General features: G+C 46.0%; 1 protein-coding gene across 1 annotated transcript in view; it reads left to right on the top strand.

The window, feature by feature from the left end:
- Nucleotides 1–21,532, top strand: part of NLRC5 (NLR family CARD domain containing 5) — a gene marked incomplete at its 5' end in the record, with an annotated part of 42,832 nt that overhangs the window by 16,558 nt on the left and 4,742 nt on the right. The window contains 29 exon segments of the mRNA XM_061445304.1: nucleotides 1,190–1,273; nucleotides 2,102–2,191; nucleotides 2,788–2,863; nucleotides 3,867–3,951; nucleotides 4,397–4,472; nucleotides 5,504–5,517; nucleotides 5,520–5,580; nucleotides 5,727–5,816; nucleotides 6,451–6,566; nucleotides 7,439–7,637; nucleotides 8,302–8,409; nucleotides 9,305–9,312; nucleotides 9,315–9,390; nucleotides 9,475–9,537; nucleotides 10,418–10,501; nucleotides 11,916–11,935; nucleotides 11,938–11,980; nucleotides 12,393–12,476; nucleotides 12,553–12,636; nucleotides 13,252–13,338; nucleotides 13,665–13,681; nucleotides 13,684–13,744; nucleotides 17,040–17,123; nucleotides 17,829–17,903; nucleotides 17,986–18,069; nucleotides 18,771–18,814; nucleotides 18,817–18,853; nucleotides 20,217–20,300; nucleotides 21,136–21,219. Of these exon segments, the coding sequence (XP_061301288.1) occupies nucleotides 1,190–1,273; nucleotides 2,102–2,191; nucleotides 2,788–2,863; nucleotides 3,867–3,951; nucleotides 4,397–4,472; nucleotides 5,504–5,517; nucleotides 5,520–5,580; nucleotides 5,727–5,816; nucleotides 6,451–6,566; nucleotides 7,439–7,637; nucleotides 8,302–8,409; nucleotides 9,305–9,312; nucleotides 9,315–9,390; nucleotides 9,475–9,537; nucleotides 10,418–10,501; nucleotides 11,916–11,935; nucleotides 11,938–11,980; nucleotides 12,393–12,476; nucleotides 12,553–12,636; nucleotides 13,252–13,338; nucleotides 13,665–13,681; nucleotides 13,684–13,744; nucleotides 17,040–17,123; nucleotides 17,829–17,903; nucleotides 17,986–18,069; nucleotides 18,771–18,814; nucleotides 18,817–18,853; nucleotides 20,217–20,300; nucleotides 21,136–21,219 (2,118 nt within the window).

The raw sequence follows: 21,532 nt of genomic DNA, 5'->3' as shown, positions 1-21,532 counted from the left end.
AGCCATCCCAGAGGAATGGCTCCTCCAGCAAATCCTCTGAGCCAGTGAAGGGACACAGATGGCTTATATGTTGTCCCATTTCATAGAATCAAAATGGTTTGGGTTGGAAGGGACCTTAAAACTCATCCAGCTCCAACCCCCTGCCACAGGCAGGGACACCTTCCACTAGACCAGGTTGCTTCAAGCCCTGTTCAGCCTGGTTTGAAGACTGCCACAGATGGGGCAGCCACAGCTTCTCTGGGCAACCTGTGCCAGGGCCTCAGCACCCTCACAGGGAAGAACTTCTGCCCAAGAGCTCATATCAGTCTCCCTTCTGTCAGGTTAAAGCCATTCCCCCTTGTCCTGTCCCACAGGTCCTTGTCCAAAGCCCCTTTCCAGGTTTCTTGTATCCCCTTTAGGCACTGGAGCTGCTCTAAGGTCTCCCAGAGCCTTCTCTTCCCCATCTTGAACCAGCCCAGCTCTCTCAGCCTGTCTCCAGAGCAGAGCTGCTCCAGCCCTCACAGCATCTCCGCAGCCTCCTCTGGACTCACTCCAACAGCTCCATGACCCTCGTGTGTTGTTGCCCTAGAGCTGGATGCACGACTGCAGAGGGGAGTCATGAACCTCCAAAAGCCATCCAGCCCTGCTGGGAGAATGCAAGAGACCCATTTCACAACCTGAACACTACGACAAGAGTTATCCCTACATTTCCTTAGTTGCCTCAGTATGAAGCCATCTGATTTCAGCTGTAAAGCTCTCCTTCTAGCCTGTCTGCCCTGGAACATGCAGGAATAGCTGTTGCAAGGCAGTTCAGTCTAGCTTGTATCTTGAATTTAGCTACACCTCAAATTCAGGTTCTCTAGCTCACTGGTTTGAATTGGATCTGGAGATCTTTGTCACCCAGTGGTTTTTTTGCCTTCCTTTTTTTTCCAGAAGGACAATAAACACTCATTTGGTTTCTTGTTTTCTACTCCCACTTAGATTTTCTAAAGTAAGATGGTTTTGGGGCTAAAGAATGAATCATGTTGTCCTTGTGTGAAGTTGCTTCATAGGCAGTCATAGGCAGGGAAGATTGACCTGGGACAGAAGAGCAGTCCAGGCAAAAAAAAAAAGCAAAAAACAGTCCAGGAAAGGGAAAGCAAGCAGATTTTGAGGGTTTTGTTGTTTTATACTGTTCAAAATAGCCCACACTAACTAGAAAATGCCTCAGTTTGTCAGGTAGCAAGCTTGGAGATGAAGGCTGTAGTTGTCTGCTGGAAAGCCTGCCTTGGATATCAATTTCAAAGCAGCTGAAGTAAGTATACCCTTGTACAAACCAAATTGCCCTCTTTTCTTGTGCCTGGCAAGGACCAGGGATGCTGAGGAAGAATCCAGGAGGCAAAGGCCTCACCCAGACTACCACTGTAGCAGCTCTGAGCACTACGAAGGAAAGGTGAGACTCAGACAGTAAGACTGTTTGGGGCTGTTTGTGAAGTTGATCACTTGCTCAGAGTATCATGCTCAGAAACTGATCTAAATGTGTCTGAAGTGTCCATTTGTGAAACTATTTCCTCAGGAATAGCAGTCATGTATGTTTTCCACCATGCCACTTCTGATATGAAATGGGCTCAAGAATGCAGCACACCACTGATTACTTCCACTAGGACAGTCCTGTGTGTCCATAGAATTGTGGAATTCCAGACTGGTTGGAAGGGTTGGAAGGGACCATAAAGCTCATCCAGTTTCAACCCCTGCCATGGGCAGGGACACCTTCCACTAGACCAGGTTGCTTCAAGCCCCATCCAACCTGGCCTTGAACACTGCCAGGGATGGGGCAGCCACAGCTTCTCTGGGCAGCCTGTGCCAGGGCCTCAGCACCCTCACAGGGAAGAACTTCTGCCTAAGAGCTCATCTCAGTCTCCCCTCTGTCAGGTTAAAGCCATTCCCCCTTGTCCTGTCCCTACAGGCCCTTGTCAAAAGCCCCTCTCCAGTTTTCTTGTGCCCCCTTTAGGCACTGGAGCTGCTCTAAGGCCTCCCCTTAAGGAGCCTTCTCTTCTCCAGGCTGAACAAGCCCAGCTTTCTCAGCCTGTCTCCAGAGAAGAGGTGCTACAGGCAGCCCAATTGTCTAGTTTGTCTTTCTTAGTCTCAGTCAAACCCGCCTCTCTGTTAATGGCATTTTCAGTCTATTGAAGTCAGTAAGTACCTGCCAGAAGATGATGGATGCACAACTCAGGTATGTAAGTCTTGACTCATTTCTGGGGTTAATCCCAATATACAAGTCTGAGAGTTATGTTCTGAGGTTTTTGTTTAGTTACCCCAAAAGTGGGGTAGGTGAGGAACATGTCCAGAGATGATTACTAACACAGGCACTTAGTAATATACTGCTGTGAGCTGATTTTATCTGAGCCATTAACCAGCATTTGAGAAGCTACAGAACTATGTGTCCTTTCACGCGTGGTGGGCAGTTACAGACTCTTCTTTTCTCCGCCCTGGGAAGTTCTGGAGAGAGGATCTCTGTAGGATACTGGAACCAGTGACATCTCCTGGAGTGGAGCTTTAAGTTCTCTTATGACTTTCCCTTTGAAATCTTCAGGAGTTCAAGTGTAACCATTTTGTCTGCACTTTCTCTAATGGTTCAGAGAAAGTGGGGCATCTGATATTGCATAGTGTGATCCAACCAGCACTTAAAACTAAAGGAGATTTTTTGATTGCTTAAGGAGTATTTTAAGTTATTGCAGAGAAAAAAAAAAAACAACAAAAACCTAACAAACCAACAAGAATTCCAGTAAGTAACTAAAATGTGACATTGATCTATTCTCTTCTTCAAAGCCTTTGTCATGAGGCTGCAGTCCTGAGGTTTACAGGAGACAGAGAGTTTTCTCCCCTTCCTCCTAGGTAAGAGTGTGTGTGCACAAATGGTGTTTTCTCAGCATCTCAGTTCTTACATCCCATTTAGGTACCAAGGTTAACACTATCTCACAGTGGTTCTTTCTCCCCCTCCATCTGAATCTAAAATTAGTACTTTCTCCTGGTTTCCTTAGCCACTTTGAAATTTGTCTCTGCCTTCTGTAGTGTTAATGTTTCATGTCTCTGGGGGACATTTCAACCCACAGCATCCTAAATTGTGCTCTCTGATAATAGTGAAGAGCAAAAACCCAAGTGAACGTCACACCTCCAGACCAAATTGCAAAAATATTCACTGATCCCTGCACTCTTGAAACCCTCTAGTTCACTACACTCTGCATTCTGGATCATGGTACTCCTAAATCAAAGTAAATTTGGAGTTTTATTTTCCCCCCTCAGAAAATTACTGTCAAAACAGCTCAACCCAAATGTTTTGATTGACAAATGGTTTCCTGTTTCTCCTGGAGCCATAGATTCACTTATTTATGTCCTTGTTCTCCATGTACTGAGCCCACTGTAAAATAACATTTCTTACAGCACACAGCTCACCTCTTAGCCAGAAAGGACGAGCAGGGCTATTGTGGGATGCAACCCAGTTGTTGTGGCTGTGCTTGAAAGAGAGTGACTGTCTGACACACATGATCTGTGCCTCCTTTAAGGTACCAGGTGACATTTCAAACTGAGATATTTCAGGATTTGGATGTTCCATTTATTTGTGAATAGTCAAGCTTTGGTTCAGGAATGGACTCTTTTCATAAAACAGGCTTAGGCAAAAGTTGAATTCTCCTGAATTCTCCAAATTGTATCTTAGATGAGTAATCTATTTTTTTCACCTTCTCCCCAGTTGCCTGCATGCTCAGCTATTTGCCTAATCACTGAAAGAAAGAGGAACTTGCTATTGGCAAGATACGGATGTGGGCTGGAGCCAAGGGCAGCCCTAGGGATTGCCAAATTGCTGAAGTGTTTAAAGTTTTTACTCTTGTCTGGATTTATGCTCACTTAAGGAAGAGACTGTGTGCTTTATTGGTGACCAACAACACGGAGAAGAAAACCAGACTCCTACAACCCCACGAAAAATAAGGTACCATGGCAGATTTTCCTTATACTTCATGCATGTCTTGTCTCTGGATCCTATAGCTGACACAGCCTGCATCTCCAGATTCGAATGGTGAAGCACAAGAGAGCTGGTAAAGGCCCATTCAGTCAGTCATTTGTCACTGTGTTCCTATTTCCACCTTCTAACACTAGAAGCTCTGCGGCTAGCATCTGTGGTTGTCCACAGGCATTAAAATAGACTGTGGGATGTATGTCTTGTCTCAGAACTGGCATGGTGACTGTGCAGTTACCAGATCAGCTCCCATGGGAGCTGGCGGGAGCTGGTGGTGACAGAGCTGCTGATGTTGCCTTTTCAAGGGGATTCTTTATTTTGCTGTCTCCTCCTTTATTCTCTGGTTATCTGAAGGAGTGAAGTTTACAATCTTGTTTGCAATCCTGCAGACCTGGACTGTTGATTTCTTTCCTCCTATACTGACAGACAGTCATTTTCAAGCCAGTGACCTGGAGAAGCTGTGCGCAGTCCTGAAGGAATGTAGCAGCATCTCTGAGCTGGAGTGAGTTCTTCTTAACTGTTATGGTCCTTATCTGCAGTTCTTTGGGATACTGAGAAAATGCCACTTGTTTGTTCTGCAGTGCTGTATGGAGATGTGGTAGAGATGTAACCTCATGAAGGGCATAGATTTATCTGGGCTAATATCCTTTGCCAAGGAGACATACAGTTCTAATGCTCTTTTAGGGCAAAGGTTGCAGGACATAAATTTAGAAAGGGGCTGCCTGATCACTTAGCCTGACTTCAGGTATTGCAAAAGCTGGGAAACACTGTTGTGTCATTTTTGCCTTTGGGCCATTTGAGGGCAAAGCTGCAGAAACTGAGGAATCCCCCCCAAACCAAGGGTGGGAATCTGTGTTTTTGCTGGTGATCCCATGTATGGTGTGCAGGGATCTTCAGCACCAAAGTACTTTTTTCTGTTTGTGCTGTGCTAACACCAAGAGATGGGCAGATGCAGCCCTGATGGAAGGGCTAGCCAGCACACACCCTACATCTATATTTTGAGGCCAGAAGAGGGACCATCCCAAGCGTGTATTCTGTGCACCACCATCTGAGAGCTGGCTATTCCCTTAGGCCTGGCAGCCTGTGGAACAGATTTTTAGCCTTTGCTCTTTTTAAGCAATTGTGTCCCTTGATCTTACATGGGCTGTAGCCTGTTGTAATCCTTAGGCTCTATTATCATAGCATAGTAGCCTTCTCCAGGAGTAACCCAGGGCTCCTCTGTCTACATCAGTCGCTTCTCAGAGCTGGGGACTTCTGGTCCCTGGTAACTGCATTAAAAAGGACCCCTCAGTCCAGAGGGGTCACTTGGTGGACATGAGAAAAGAATGAGCCCTGAGCTGGATTTTTGGCTGTCCTGTGTTGCTTATTTCTGGTCTTTGCTTTTCCTGTAGGCTTTACTTGTAGTGGAAAAGGGCAATGCATATGTTGGTTTGATTAGGGTGCCTGTGCTGTTTCCAGAGCTCCTGTTATTGAGAGCTGATTATTCCTATTCTTGTTTTCTATGAAAATTAAATGTCTTTCTTTAAATCCTAGCCTATCAAATAATTATCTGAGGGACTGCTGCAGCTGTTTCAGTTCCTCCAGAATTTGAAAAGGTTAAGTTCTCTCAAGTGAGTAGCTCCTGTTTCTCCTTACTCATGGATGAGTTTTGTGGGGGTATTGGTTGTGGCAGCACATTTGGGAAGGGCCTGGGTGATGCGGTGTAAGTTCCTGATAGCTTTGCTTGCAGCAGCTGATTTCATCTGCTCTTCCTGAGACTTAATGGCAACCACATCTCCCTGAACTCTGTGTTTTTCTTAGCTCAGTCTTTATCTACATTGGAAGACATTATAATAATGGACCTCAGGTATGACCAGGAGTACTTTTCCTATTTTTTTCTATTTAAAGCCTCAAGCTGTGGCATTTGAGGAGTGATGGAGGAACATGTCTTCAAACTCTATCCTAGTTATGTTCTTTTCTGATTACAGCTTATAACACAGCCAGGTGGTTCACGTAGCCTTCTGGGACAGAACCAGGTAAAATTATTCCCACTCTCCCTAATCCTTTTGAACTCCTAATGAAATCTTAAATAGATTATAATGTGAGTCCCCAAGGTGTGACAATTACAGAGTCATTTTTCTCCAAGTTCCAGTCAGGGTGCTGGAAGAAGGGTGAGCTGTTTCATGGCTGAACAGCTTGAGAGTATGGAGCAGACAGAGGTATCCGACTGCTAATCAGGGATGCTGCCATCTCCCTCCTGGGCCAGGGCAGAGCAAATGCCCAAGGAGCTGAGTGGATGCAGAGTGCTCTGGAGACTGGAAAAGGGATGATAAGGCCCTTGTGATGATGTGAGCTTAATTCTGGCAGGTGGTGGGAAAAGGCAGATGAGTGTGAGGCCACTGCCAACACCTCACCCTCTTCCCCAGCTGCAGTTTGGGGAGTCAGCTCCATGGGGGCAATAACATCAGCATAACTCAGGGAATAAACCATTCTTTCCTCAGGGTCACAAGTACCAGCAGATGGAGAACTGATTTCCTCATACATCCAAGCATGAAGAAGAAGGACAGTGCTTTTGGAATGGCCAGCCCCCAAAACACTCCTTTTGTCACCAAGGAGTGTAGGGAGAGGTGGCTAGGGGAGCCTGTATCTGTAGTGTGTGAAGCAGACCCATTCCTCCAGCTGTCTCCTCAGAGAGCTGTCTTCTGCCCTGCCTGCCTTGGGGGGGCTTTCCTGTGTTTTTATCCCATCATGACTGATGCCCCATGAGACACCACTGGAAAAAGTACATCTTTAGTATATCTCTCTTCCACCTGCTGAAACTGCTCAGGGAGGCCAGTCCCCAGAGTAATACTTGTTTACAAGGGAAGGCGTCTTGGCTGGTGTAATTTGGCAAAGCTTTAAAGAGATTGGGCCAACTGACATCAACCCAGGCCAACAGATATTTGTGCTTTGGGGTCAGTGGAGGGACACAATGATATGCCAGAGGTGGCTGGGTGAAGAAGGACCAAGTCCCAAGTCTGACTTTCTTGGGACAGACTTGGGATCTCCACTGCTACATGCATAGATGAGAAAACAATAGGACATGTTTTGCTTGACTGGGTTTGAGGGGTTGGCCTTGCTTTCCTGCAGAGGAAACTCCTACCCATACAAAATGCGATACAGATCTGGCTGGCTACTACATTTGTCCCATGGAGACCTCCCAGTTTGTCACCCAGGAAGGTTTCTGAGATTTCGTTCTTGGAGAAGGACATAGGAGGCATGATTCCCAGCCTTTCTCTGAGGGAGCCAAGACAGTGCTGAGCAGTGAAAGAATTGTCCAGTTTCCTCAAACAACTTAAGCACCAATGATGTGGCTCTAGGGAGGCAACACCCAAAGTGACATGCTATTTTGGTGGACTGGATTTCTTGAATCAGCTCAGAGCTGGTGAAATCATCTGGTTGTCATGGGTTTTGACTTCTCAGTCCTAGACTGTGGGTAGCAAAACACAGGTAGTGGAAGCAGGAGAGTTGCTGTAAGTCTTGTCCTAGGATGTGAGGCTATGGGGCTGTTGTCGTACTGTGGTCATGGGGAATGTTTAGCTCCTGAGTGCTTTGTTTGCTTCAGTCTCAGGGACTGCAGATTGGGTCCAGAGGATGTGACCAGGCTGTGCCAGACACTGGCTCAATGTCCCCAGCTGACACAAATTGAGTAAGTGTTGTGCACTTGGCAATCCTGTTTGTCTATCGGTCTTCCCATCCTGCAGATACAGTCAGTGTTCGGGTTAGCAGCCAGTGTAAATTGGCTCTCCTAGCCACGGCCTTCTAGAAATCCCTGCAAAGCTTCACCCAGGTGCTTAAATAAACCCACATTTCTACTGTCCTCTCTGTTTCGAACATGCGCTCTCCTAAGTCTATCATGTCAGTGTGTAAACATCTCAGAAGACATTCATTTCATAGCCTTCCTCAGTCATGTGGCTAGACACAAGTAGTGTCACCTCAAGACCCTGGCTTGTAGTATAGCTGCAGCAAGAGCACCTGGCCCACTAAACCATGAGATTAACTCCTGAAGGGCTGGGCACTCCGGGAGTAATAACAAATAAAACCATCATAATACCCATATTTCATGCACTAAATATGTCAGTAGCATCAGTTTATAAATTTACAGTAATGAAAAGGTAAGAGTTTTAAAACTGGAGTGTTAATTGGCTGTAGGATGTAGAAAAACACAGAGATCAGCCTGGTGGGACTAAATCTTGTGCAACTTTTAGGGCATTTCTGGACATGTCCTTTTTCAGAATTTGCTTATGCACATGTGTGTGCACGTCTATTTATAGTTTATAAAAATACTTACAGATTGTCCCAGTTTCTCTTAGAATTTGTTTCCTTCCATGTTTTACAGTGTCTGGAAATTCATCATGTGACCAGAGCATTGAGAGATTACTGAGCTTCCTGCCATACCTCTGTCATCTGAAAATACTGAGGTAATGTTTGGGGTCCCTGTTCTGATTGCTGCCAGGAAACATTGGTTTGGAAGGTGCTAATACTACAGCATATTTTAGGAGCATTAATTTGTAATTTTAGATTAACAGGCTAGGCAAGGAAAATGCAGAAACTCCTTCACACCTGTTCGTGTCTTGTTTCTAGAACCGAAGCAGCACTGAACCTTTTTTCTTTAATGATACATAGAGGGGGATAAAGGACAGGAGGAGAAATACCCACCTTAAGCACAGTGTCCCAGATAATCCTCACTTAGCAGGTCCCATGCAACATGAATTCCAGCAGCCATAGCACATGTAGGACTTGTTGATTGAACATGGTGACACACACCTGTGCACACACATGTGTGGTCTGTATCTCACAGCTCTGTCCCTGCATGGATCTGGCATCCTGCCACACTTGGTACCAAAATGTTTCCTGGAAGCATATCAGCCATTTAGTTTGGGAATTTAGGCTAGAGAGGTGCTGTCAGGAGGGGCTAAGGCACTCCCACCACATTGAGAAAAAGCCCATAACAAGCTTCGTCATCTTTCACAAGATATTGTAGCATGGGGGAACTGCAGGTGTTAACAAACTGAATTTGCTCACTCAGGTTTCTTCCAGTCTGGAGCATCTCTATGTCAGTAGCTCTGAAGAGGAGCTCAGTGTAAACCTTTGGTCTGTACTCACTTTTTAGTGAAAGGAGACTAAATGAGACTCTCTTTTAGTTAAAGGAACGCTGAGTGCCAGTACTCAAAACTTTAGATACTGATCTTGAGTTAAATGTGGTGAATCCAGCCTTTTGTTTCAAGTAAACAGTGGGAAAATTGGGCTGTGTATATTGAAACCTTTCTTCTTGGGAGATGATTTAATCCTTCTTTCTTGCCCCTCCTTTTTCAGTATTAGGAATAATTTTCACTGTGTTGCACTGTCCTGCTTATCAACTCCATCAACCTGTGTGAGAGGATCAGAATGATAGAAATCCAGTAAGATGAGCCCAGCAGCTCACCTTCAGAGCTTGACATCTTTGAGGAGCATAGCTGAAGGACTGTCTTCTGTGTTTGCTTCAGGTCAAGTGAAAATACTTTATTGCATCTAGAAGCAACCATGCGAAGCCAAAAGACATCCTGCAGGTACTGACATACAACACTTAATTATAATTCCCTTGGTTTGAGTGGTGCAGGTAGACAAATATCCTATTGTATGAAGAACTCATGGGCTGGTGATCAAGGAGCTTGGGCTAGTAGCTCAAGCTTTGTGGCTCAACTCAGCTGCCTAAGTGCAACTGAGTACCATTTGGGTATATTGGGGTGGCAGAAGCCTGTGCTTTTCTTAAGTGGCTACAGGACTGCTCATGATATTAGGAAGTTACCTACTGTGAGGGTGGTGAGGCCCTGGCACAGGTTGCCCAGAGAAGCTGTGGCTGCCCCATCCCTGGAAGTGTTCAAGGCCAGGTTAGACAGGGCTTGGATCAACCTGCTCTAGTGGAAGGTGTCCCTGCCTGTGGCAGGGTGTGGAACTGAATGATCTTTAAGGCCCCTTCCAATGCAAACCAGTCTGGGATTCTATGATTACCTTGAGTTGCACCAGAATTTGCTTCACAAACAACTGAACTGAACCATAACCACCACATTTTCTAAATGTGTGCCTCAAATTCTGGGTGATAATCTTCATGTGAGCATCAGTGTGATGCGTATGTGATACATGTCTGTAGCATCTCTGGGAGGAACGCTTGCTGTGTGCCTCCATAGAAGACTGAACATGTCTCCAGTTAGGTACCATGGAGATGGCAAAAACTGTGGAAAGATGTGTTCCCCACTTGTGGTTTTTCATTACCAACCTCAGAGAGGCATTGTGAGAAGTATCAAACACTGGCACACTTAAGGGCATTCATCTCAGTGGATGTTGCACAGAGTCTGGTGTAAAAATGCAGCTGCTGATGGGTAGCTCTCATGGCTCAGGCTGACTGTGGTTGCCAGCTGTGCTTTAACAATTTTACTGTGTCATACTCAGGCTGATGGACTGTGCCATTGGTCAAGGGCAGACAGATGAGCTCTGCAGGGTCCTGGAGCAGCATGGCAGGCTGGCAGAAGTGGGGTAAGTGTGGCTTGGGTTGCTACCATTGCCTTGAACAGGAATCACTGAGGGAGAGCTGGGCTGGTATGGCTCAGCACTGTCTGGGGTTTCCCAGCCCATCTGTGATATGCAGATAGACTCCTCAACTCGTTAAAGTTGTAAACTAGGTATGCTTTTATTCAGAGCTGAGCCGCATGGGGGATAGCTCCTACAAAAGCATGAGTGCCTCAGTGTTGTTTCCCTCTACGTTTATTCTCTAAAGTTATATATATGCATGAGGTTGCACGATACGCCTATACATATTCATGTCCTATCCCTACTTCGTATTATAATGAGCTAGAAGGTCCTTTGTGCCTGCGCAGTGCCCCCTCTGGTCATGGGCGAGGGTCTCAAGATGAAGTAAATGAGTCTTCCTCAAGTCTGAACTTTTCACCTCTAGCAGTCATGCAGGCTCTTTAGGAGTCTGGTCAAAGTCCAAACCATGAAGCTGATCTTCACTGGAACTAAGTGACTGTTCCTCCTCCTTATCAGTCTGTTTCTTCCCCTTATCAGACTGTTTCTCCCCCTTATCAATAGCCTATTGCCCTGGTACTGCATGGCAAGCTTGACAGGTATTTGCAAATAATGCTTTCTGTTAAACAGGCAAGATTCCTTTATCCCCCCTTGTACAACCCCCCTGTACATTGGTCAGCCCTCCGCATCAATTCCACAGGGGCAGGTCATCTCTGTGTAGAAGGGCACAGGTATTCAGCTGTACTAGTTGTTGGCACGTATCTGTAAATGAACATCCTCAGGGTTTGCTCTCTAAAACCGTCATCCCTAATTTTCTTCAATATGTGAGATTTCACAAGTGAGTCTGTTGAAGGCAATGTCAAATGTTCTTTACTTGGATTTGTGTCTTTATCTCCTTTCCTCCCTGGCAAAAATACCCCCTGGGTTCTGGACTTTTTGCACTGGCAGGAACTGCTCTTTCTCATGGATTCAGTTCACAAGGCTGGGCTATGCTGCGGAACTGATCTTAGCAGTGTTTATGTTCATGTAGATCAGTTGGATTGTTGTGAATGGAATTTAAACACTTCCATTCATCCCTGCAGGTAAATGTGGGTGCTAAATCTTCTGGCTGGGATGTTTTAAAGCAGATCATTCTCCTGGTTTAGCTCTTCCCAGCATGTGGTAGAGAGTGCAAGGACAGGAGGAGGCAGACAAAAGCAGGGCAGAACAGGATTGCTTCTCCAACCGCTAGTGCTGCCTTACACCAATTTAGCATTAGCAAAACCTCATTTTCCTGGGCTGGTTTATTGTACGGAGAGGTGAGTCAGGCCAGGTGCCCTGTCACTGTATTGCTTTGGGCAGTTTGATGTATTGTTAAATTCTGACCATTGGGAAAATAATCATTTTCCCTCTTAATTTACCCTCACTTGTCTTCTCTGTGCAGTTTATGCTCCAAAGCAACTTTACCATCAAGTTGACAAGCAGAGATGACCCGAGAAGGATTTTGAGGTAATGGTACAGATTTTTTGGTGTGATTTCTTTAACAAAAGTGATATCCTTTTTCTAGGGACAAGGCAGACAAAACCTCTTGTAGCCCTTAGCTCCTATTGCAGTGATGTTTTACATCACAGAGAATCCCACATCCTTTTCTCTTACTGCTTCCCTACTGACTCTCACTTAGGAATCTGTAGGTGTGCCTACACATGACAGGATGCTACAAGAAGTTGCACCATTAGCTTACATATATGTTGTATTAGAACATCTTGACAAGATGCTTTTGCAATGCTGCCACAATCTTTTTTGGAAGTCCTGCAAGGTATTTTGTTCTCTGTGGGGAAATGTTGTAATGCCTGAGATTTCTGAGTCAGAAAGTCTGAACTGTTTTAAGGAACTCAGACTATTTACTTTCATACTGTTTCAGACTCACAGAGTGCAAATTTCAACCAGAACACTTGGAAAAGTTGTGCTTGTTCCTGGAAAAACGCACTGGTCTGACAGAATACATGTGAGTTAATGACTGCTTGAACCCATTTGGGTGGGCTCCTTTGTAAGCTGCTCATTACAATGACCTTTGTTTCTAGATCCTTATATAACAATGTGACTGTCCAGGCTGCAGAAAGACTTCTGCATTCACTGAGAAAAAATCTGGGTCCTCTGTAAATCAGGTACTATGTCGCTGTGCTGTTTTAGACACTGATATGAGGCATCTGGTCATCTAAGATCTTCTTTCATCAAAACCAAAAGTGAAATGTGCTTCTTCCAAAGACAGGTAGCATTGGCCTGAGAAAACCCCAGGGGTGACTCTAAGTTATTGGTATTTTGGCTTTATCTTCTTCATTCCTACTAAGCATCATGTAAAGCTGTAGCCATAAACTGTGCTGTCTTTGTGAGGCCTACCTGCCTCACAAAGAAACTTGCTAATTCTGGTGAACCCATTCCTACTGTGTCCTCACCAGAGCATCCCACAGTTCACCTGGGTAACAGATTCTTCACTTCTCCCAAAATGTGTTGCATTAGAACACAAGAGCCAGACTTCTCATTGCTGTCAGAGGTGTGCAGGCAGGAGGGAACTTGGTGTTTGTGTCCTCCTCTGCAGGGAAGCTCAGCTGCTTCTCTGTTCCCAGTTTGCATCCTGTTTCCTATGTAGTCATTACTCAGATGAACAAAGCTCAGGGTTCTGTTACTCATTGTGTAACAGAGTACTGAGCAGTCAGCTGACAGAGGCAGAGATAGATCCATGCATGTGACTAAAGCACAGCTGCCTGTATTCTGCTTTGCAGCATAGAAGAGCCTTGGGTACATAAATAAATTGTCATGAACTTTATTTACCTGGCTGTCCAGACCTGTGGAAACATTACTGAGATCAGGTAAGTAACAACTAAAGTTCTGGTGTCTTCCAGATACTTTCTTTTAGCCTGATACTTTTCAGGAAATGGGATTGAAGTGCTTAGATTTGTGGTTGCACACATCAAGGGGTTTAGCGGGAAGGACACCGTGTTCCTGGTAACCCTTTGGAGGAAAGGTGCCTAGGTTAGGCTGGCTCTAGTACTAGTTTAACCACAGCACATCTCTTCAGAGATGGGTGGTTAGCATTTGTGCACCTGCATAGTCCTGTCCCATCCAGTCCTCATGATTTTTCTTACGGAGAAACAGCATTTACCTTCCCTCAAGATTTCAATCTCTGCCTTTCCAGGATATGTAAAGAGAAAACCTCTTCCAATTAGGTGTTAGGTTCCCACACTACCTGGAGAAGGTGGAATCAGACGTTAGCAGGTGAGAAAGTGACTATTTATCAATATTTTCTGCTTGTTCTGAAACTTGCCATGGGATGAAAAATATCATCAGAGTGTCTGACACTCTGGTCTCTCTGGGCTCAGTCTCAGAGTGCCTCTGTGCCACTGTCCTGGGTTCAGCAGTAGCAGTCATGTTTCTCCTTCTTGGTAGCTGGTGCAGTGCAGTGTTTTGATTTTCGGCCTGGGAACAGAGCTGATAGTAATGTTTTGGTTTGGCCAAGGACTTTGTGAGCCTCATGCTCTGCCAGGGAGGAGGGGAAGCCAGGAGGAAGCAGAGACAGGACACCTGACCCAAACTGACCAAAGAGGTATTCCATACCACAGCATGTCATGCCCAGGATGTAACTGGGAGTTAGCCGGAAGGGCTGGGAGACTGCAGGGTTGGAGGAGGTATCGGTCGGTGCTTGGTCGGGCTGAGGGGGGGCGAGTTATCGGTTGGCTGGTGCTGAGGTGTTGTATTCTCTTCCCTTGTTATTTCCTTTATCGTTATTATCATTGGTGGTAGCAGTAGTGATTTGTGTTATACCTTAGTTACTAAACTGTTCTTATCTCAACCCGTGGGAGTTGCATTCTTTTCGATTCTCCTCTCTGTCCCTCCGGGAGCAGGGGGAGGGCAAGAAAGGGGGGGGAAGTGAGCGAACTAATTACCTGACTGGGTTTAAACCACGACAGCCACACATGTGGAAGAAACCTTATTCATGTGCCTGTGTCTTTGGGGCCACCCTCCTTCAGGCCCTTCCTGGACCTATACAAGGGTAAACAAATCTGCCTATCTTTGCTACAGGAGCAGGAGCACTCAGGAGACATGAGCACTTTGAAGACTCCTAAGACAAGCTGGCTTCTGCATGAATGTGTAGACAAGAGAAAAGCATTAGTGTCTTTTTCCCTTTGTGTAGCTGAAGAAGGCAGCAGCTACCTTCTTGTGCAGTTGGGGAAGGGCTGTGTTTCTCTACACTGGACTGTGGTGTAGATGGGACATAGCAGGAGAGTGTGCACTTGCAAAGCTCTACACTCTTCCTAATCCTGGGCCTAAGGGGCACCAGATAATGCAGTGAGTGTCTGCTGCTCATCGACAGTTGTGTGTGTGTATCCTGCAAGTTGAATCTGTGCAAGCCAGAAATCCAGCATGCTGGCTTCCACCAAAGGGTTCGTGAAAACTGTGCTCAGCTTCAGGAATTGAGGTGAGCTGCCAGGCACTGGAAAGGATGTTTTGGGGAAGGGAGTAGCTTGTGCTTGTGTGTGAAGGAGAGCACACAGCAGGGCAGCGGACAGGCCAGTGCAAGGTCCCAGTCCCTGCCCTCTGGTTTCCCTATGTAGAGTGTTTGGATGGAAAATAAAAAAAAAAACTAGTGGCTTCCTGTGGTATCCTTTAAAGGCATCCAAATATTTTCCCTGTGCCCAGGTAACCTATACTCTCTTACCATGGCTGGGAGCACCCATGGGACTTTGTGAAGTATCAATGTTGTGACAATTCTGCTGTGTCCCCACATCAGTGTGCTTTATTTGTGGGGTTAGTACAGGCCTGTCATCCTCTGTGAACAGGCCAGATCTGTTGTTCTGTTCTTGCAGATGGTCCCATATTGAACTCCACAATGAGCTCGCAGCCCAGAAAGCCAACCGTATCCTGGGCTGCATCAAAAGGAGCGTGACCAGCAGGTGGAAGGAGGTGATCCTGCCCCTCTACTCTGCTCTTGTGAGACCTCACCTGGAGTATTGTGTGCAGTTCTGGTGTCCTCAACATAAAAGGGGCATGGAACTGTTGGAACAAGTCCAGAGGAGGACCATGAGGATGATCAGGGGACTGGAGCACCTCCCGTATGAAGACAGGCTGAGGAAGTTGGGGCTGTTCAGCCTGGAGAAGAGAAGGCTGCGTGGAGACCTCATAGCAGCCTTCCAGTATCTGAAGGGGGCCTACAAGGGTGCTGGAGAGGGACTTTTCATTAGAGACTGTAGTGATAGGACAAGGGGTAGCGGGCTAAAACTTAAACAGGGGAAGTTTAGATTGGATATAAGAAGGAAATTCTTTCATGTTATGGTGATGAGGCACCGGAATAGGTTGCCCAGGGGGGTTGTGAATGCTCCATCCCTGGTAGTGTTCAAGACCAGGTTGGACGAGGCCTTGGGTGATATGATTTAGCGTAAGGTGTCCCTGCCCACGGCAGGGGGGTTGGAACTAGATGATCTTCAGGTTGTTTCCAACCCTAATTATTCTATGATTCTATGATTCTATGATGAAGAAGAAATGCTAGCTAAGATTTTTCTACCTCTTCCAGAGCTGAAGAAGTTGGGAATGTCCATGCTGGTTTCTCTTCCACATCTTTATCGTTTGCTCAACCAACACTGATCCTCTCGGAAACACTTTTTGTCAGGAATATGGCCATCAGCTCTGTGATCTCTCCTGGGCCATGTCTAAGTTGCAAACTCAGCAGATCTCTGCAGTTCATACCAAAGGTGGTTATAGGGGCTCCGTATGTCTTGAGTTTTTTTTCTTCTCCCCTTTTTTGAAGTGAAAACAATTTGAGACTGAGACCGTAACTCTTTTTTGCATTGCAAACAAGTTTACATCACCCTACTGCGCGAAAAAGCTTTTTCTGGTATGAATTACAGAATGGTTTGGATTGGAAGAGACCTTAAAGCTTATCCTGTTCCAAGCTCCTGCCATGGGCAGGGACGCTTTCCACTAGACCAGGTTGCTCCAAGCCCTGTCCAGCCTGGCCTTGAACGCTGCCAGGGATGGGGCAGCCACAGCTTCTCTGGGCAGCCTGTGCCAGGGCCTCAGCACCCTCACAGGGAAGAACTTCTGCCTTCTATCTAACCTGAACTTCCCCTGTTTCAGTTTGAACCCATTGCCCTTTGTCCTATCACTACAGCCCCTGATGAAGAGTTCCTGCCTGGCATCCTTGTAGGCCCCCTTCAGATACTGGAAGCTGCTCTGAGGTGTCCATGCAGCCACTCAGTCCATTTCACAGCCCTCTTCAACTGCCTGTAAGAAAGAGGCAGGCTTATAAAGGGCATCTCTGCCCAGTGAAATGCTGGGGTTGTTTGGCTGAGGCAGAGACTATGCTGTTTGGTACATATACATCATGTGAACATGTCTTACCTACTTAGTCCTTGTAGTCCTGTACAGAGGAGGTGTGGAAATCTCTCCAAACCTATGCTTCCTGATGTCTGTGCAGGCTGGAGTCTGTGTTAGGGCAGTTTGCCTGTCAGTGGAGTAAATTCTTTCTCAATGTGCTGGGACCTGACCTTCGTATTTGATCCTTTTTCTTTTGCAGGCTGACATCTAGCAGTATTATGCCAGCTGGAATGGACTACTTGATCTTGGGCTTCCAGAACTGCCAGGCCATTAAAGAACTCAAGTGAGCGTTGTTTCCAGGCTGTCCAGTGCCTGCCAGGTCTTTCTAGAAGCTTTAGTTAAACTGCACCCTCTCTTCTGCCTGCACCCTATACAGATGTCATTTTCCTAGTGGCTGGGGGACTTCAGATAGGGAAGAAGCAACAATTCCTTTTTATTTGCAAGAACGATGAGTGAGCAGGATAGAGATCAGAAGTCTGTGGCAGGGAATGTCTGGTGAAGAAATCAGATAGTGATTGGTAGTGTTTTTTGCATGATCTTGTCCCAGCTGGGGACAAGATTGCTTTGTTTCCTCTATAGCAATCCCAGACACAGTATTTCGTTCCTGGAGGATGATTTGGTAGCCTGCATACAAAGGAAGTTTTTCCAGGCACCTGCACGGAAAGCATCCTTCTATTATGAAGTGTCACTGGACCGTGTGTGGTGGTGTCGCTAGAGCTTTGCCATCTTGTGGTCACAGCAGCACCTTGCTCCATGAGGAGCTGCATTCTTGCGCCAGAAGTTTGGGATCCTCTTGGTGTTTCATCAGAATACAAACACGTCCAGAATAATTGCATTAGAGAGAAAAACTGAAAACTATTCACAGAAACTAGGATACATTCCCACTTCTCCTCAACTCTTGTCCTGCTCTCCTCTGCTCTGAGTGCTTGCATGACTGCCTGTTGGTAGTTAGTTGTTCCTGTGTTACTCCATCTTTTGGCTTGGGCTAAATGAAACTCAGCAGTGCTGCTGTTCCTAAGCTTGTGCTGGGGGTTTGTGAAACGCCATCTCTGAAGAGCCTCGTGTAAGTATGTGACTGCAGCTTGCCTCTAGTCTGGCTTGTGGTACTGAGTAGCAGCCCATTTTCCTGTGAATGTTCTTCCCAGCTTGAACCACAACAGTATTCGTAATGATGGCTGCTGCATACTCACGGAAGTCTTGACGAATATGCACTACATGGAGGAAATCAAGTAAGTTTCTCCATTCTTGCGGTCCTTCATCAGCAGAGAGGTGACCACTAGTGGCAGCATTTGGAGAGACCCAGATGTGCTTATACACAGTGTTGTAACAAAAGCCGGGAGGTTGCAAAACACTCATGTATGAGGTACCCTGTGCCGCAGGAAATCAGAGCTTGACATTCAGAAGAGGAGAATTTGGTCTAACCCCCCCCTCTGGTGCAGTCATGTAGAAAATAGTGTAAGCAGACTCTGGATTTAAATCTTCTCTGGATTTCCTGGGATGCAGAACATTACCAAGGACTCTCTCCTGAGAGAGCACCAAATCCAACATTCTCGTGCTCTGAAAAGATGTGAATCTAGAGCCAGCCCCAAGCTTGTTCTGCTGTTTCTCCTCCCGCCCTAGCCAGGTGCTGTCCATTCTCCACTGCAGTAGTTTGGAAAATAATAATTCTCTGTTCTCTGTCTTGGTATTCTGGCTGAAGTAATTTCGCACCCTGTAACAGATATGCTGATGTTGATTGTTCTTTGCAATTTTTTAATGCCTCATTAATAGCTATTAGTCTTTGATGAAATAGTTGAGACAAGCAGCTCTTTTGATTCTGCTGCCAAGGTCAGGCATGTCATCCAGCAGATGGGACATGTTAAATAAGATCTCATACTCTGCTTGGTTGTTAGCATTTCCCTTTAGAACACAACCTTTCTTCTCGTTAAAGTTTAAGCCACAGCAAGATTGGAGATCCAGACCGGATAACTCTAGCTCTGTCCTGCTGGAAATGCAAAACTTGAAGAGAATCAAGTGAGTCCCTTTGTTTTGTTTGCAGTGGTTTCGGTTTTGGCCACAGATAGTGGGGAAGCCTGTGTGGGAAGCCTTGTGCTGGCTTCATTTATGCAATGTTCCATCTTCCAGTCTTTCAGCATAATTGAAGACCTTACGCAAAATCACAGAATCCCAGACCGGTTTGGATTGGAAGGGACCATAAAGCTTGTTCAGTTCCAACACCCTGCCACAGGCAGGGACACCTTCCACTAGACCAGGTTGCTCCAAGCCCTGCCCAACCTGGCCTTGAACACTGCCAGGGATGGGGCAGCCACAGCTTCTCTGGGCAACCTGTGCCAGGGCCTCAGCACCCTCACAGGGAAGAACTTCTGCCCAAGAGCTCATCTCAATCTCCCTTCTGTCAGGTTAAAGCCATTCCCCCTTGTCCTCTCTTTACAGGTCCTTGTACAAAGCCTCTCTCCAGGTTTCTTTTAGCCCCTTTAAGGACTGGAGCTGCTGCAAGGTCTCCTGGGCCCTTCTCTTCTCCAGGCTGAACAAGCTTAGCTCTCTCAGTGTGTCCCCAGAGAAGACCTGCTCCAGCCCTTGGAGCATCTTCAACAGAAAGTGTTCTTTCTCATGCCCTCCCCATGTACAGCTAGGATGGCCAATGACTTTGTCTGCCATGCAGAGGCTCTCTGAGAGTGACGGTTATGACCATGTCCTGGAGCAGTCACCCACGGAGACGTGATGGGCATTTGCCAGCCTTCACTAGCTGTTTGCACAGAGATCTCTGGCTCTGTTGTGTCCTGGAAAGTAAATCTGCAAGCTTGTGGGGAACTGTACAAGTCTCATATTCACACAGCAGTTTCTTCAGGCTCTGTTGTGTTCCCAGTGTGGTGGCCCCCATGTTCCTACACTGCTTACTTTTACTAGTGGAAGTAGGGGTGAAATTGGGAGTTTATCCAAGTGAGAAGACAGTCTCTAAACAAGGTTCACTCTCAGAGACATGGATTCAAATTGTCAGTCCTCCAGGGGAGTGGAAATTAGAACATCCAGGCTGCTTGTTAAGGCTCTGCTCTGGGCTATTCGTTATAATCTTTAGCAACTAAAATACTGGCAATGACTTGAACAAGAAAAGGAAATTCACAGTTCTGTCTGGGAGAGGGAAAACTGCTCCTTCCCCCAGTACCTGCAGGGACAGGAGTGACTGAGCACTAGGCAAAGACACACTATAAATCCCCAGGCTCTTCCAGAAACCTAAGTCTCTGGACACACCACTACAGCCCTGTTTAGTCCATGATTGACCCAAGTCTCCTATCATGCCCAGCAAATAGTGAAATACTTTAAGTTGGTACATTCTGGTTCTTGTTCAGTCACTGAGAGTCTTTTATGCTTATTTTAGCCTTTCAGGGAACATTCCTAGTTCTGCTGGAGGGGTGAGGCTGATGGAAGCTCTTGTCTATTGCAAACATATGGAGGAGTTACTGTAAGTGTGTAATTTCCCTCTCAGGGAAATTCCTGTATCCCCTCAGGAAGCTGGGCAAAAATCAGGACATAGAAACCAAATCTGATATGACTCCAGTAAAGCCCACATCAGTTTTACCTGTGGTTCTTAGGAAAGCAGGGTAAAAACTCATAGCAACATAGGATAAGTATGTGTGGCACTGGGTGTGGAAGGTTTGGGATTGGTTGTTCACTCTGAGATTCCCAAGAACTGTACATGAGTGGGGAAGAGCTGAATCTGTGGCTTAATGGGCATATGGGCTGAACAGTGCTTATGTTGCCTGATAAATCAGCATTAATCCGTATAGCTGCAGAAATGGAGGGAAGGTGACAGACAGAGGCTTTCCTCAGCCAGATGTTTTATCAGTCATTCCATTATAGACCAGTCTATAAAACATATGTGCCCTCCCATATTAAATAAACCAAATTAAAAAGGAACAAATGAAGAAAAGTTACAGTTAAAATGGTGGAGCTCTTTATCACACCTTTCAATTACATTGTACTGTACTAAGGCACATATTAAAAACTGCAATTTCAGTTGAATTCTAGCTCAGGACAACTCAAAGGGAAGTCATTGTGCTCCTGAGGAGTGCAAGGCTGTTTTACTTCCCTGTTTAACTTCTGATGCAGGATTACAAAACCTAGTTGCTCTTTCCCCCTGCCCTCATTGTCCTTTGAATCATGGACATTAGCTCCTTTCAGCATAATCCCATGCATATGTGGGTGAGGAACGGGGATCACAGATCCCTGTGGGTGACACACATGTGAGGGATGAGGCTCTGTAGTTCTCTGCCAGTGACGTTCAGTTTCTGCTTCAGGCTATCTCAAAATTTTTTTGGAATTGGGCCAGCAGTGAAACTTGCCCGCTGTCTGCTTCACATGACCAGCCTGAAGGTCCTGCAGTAAGTGTTGACCTCTGCCCCAGGAATGTTGGTTATCCTGGGAATATGTGAGATGGTTGAAAGAAGGCATTGGAAAAGGCATCGACTGCAGTGATGCACTGGTCTCTTGTTTAGACATTATTTTCGGTGTGTGAGGATTGTGAAACCCTCTACAATTACTCTGAAGCCTCAAGTCACATCAACTATTCTTGTGTAATCTCTTACAGCGTTACCTTTAGATATGAACCAGGTATTGTATATACAGTAAAATAACTCTTCTGATGGGTTATTTTAGCTTCTGATGCCTCAGGCTGTCCTTTTGTTCTGGTGTACT

This window comes from Pezoporus flaviventris, unplaced genomic scaffold (genome assembly GCF_033815535.1).
Source record: "Pezoporus flaviventris isolate CSIRO_AGI_PZ_B2104156 unplaced genomic scaffold, CSIRO_AGI_Pfla_v1 ptg000004l, whole genome shotgun sequence".
NCBI lineage: Eukaryota > Metazoa > Chordata > Aves > Psittaciformes > Psittacidae > Pezoporus > Pezoporus flaviventris.
The sequence above is the reverse complement of the archived record's forward strand: the minus strand, read 5'-3'. Positions and strand labels throughout refer to the sequence as shown.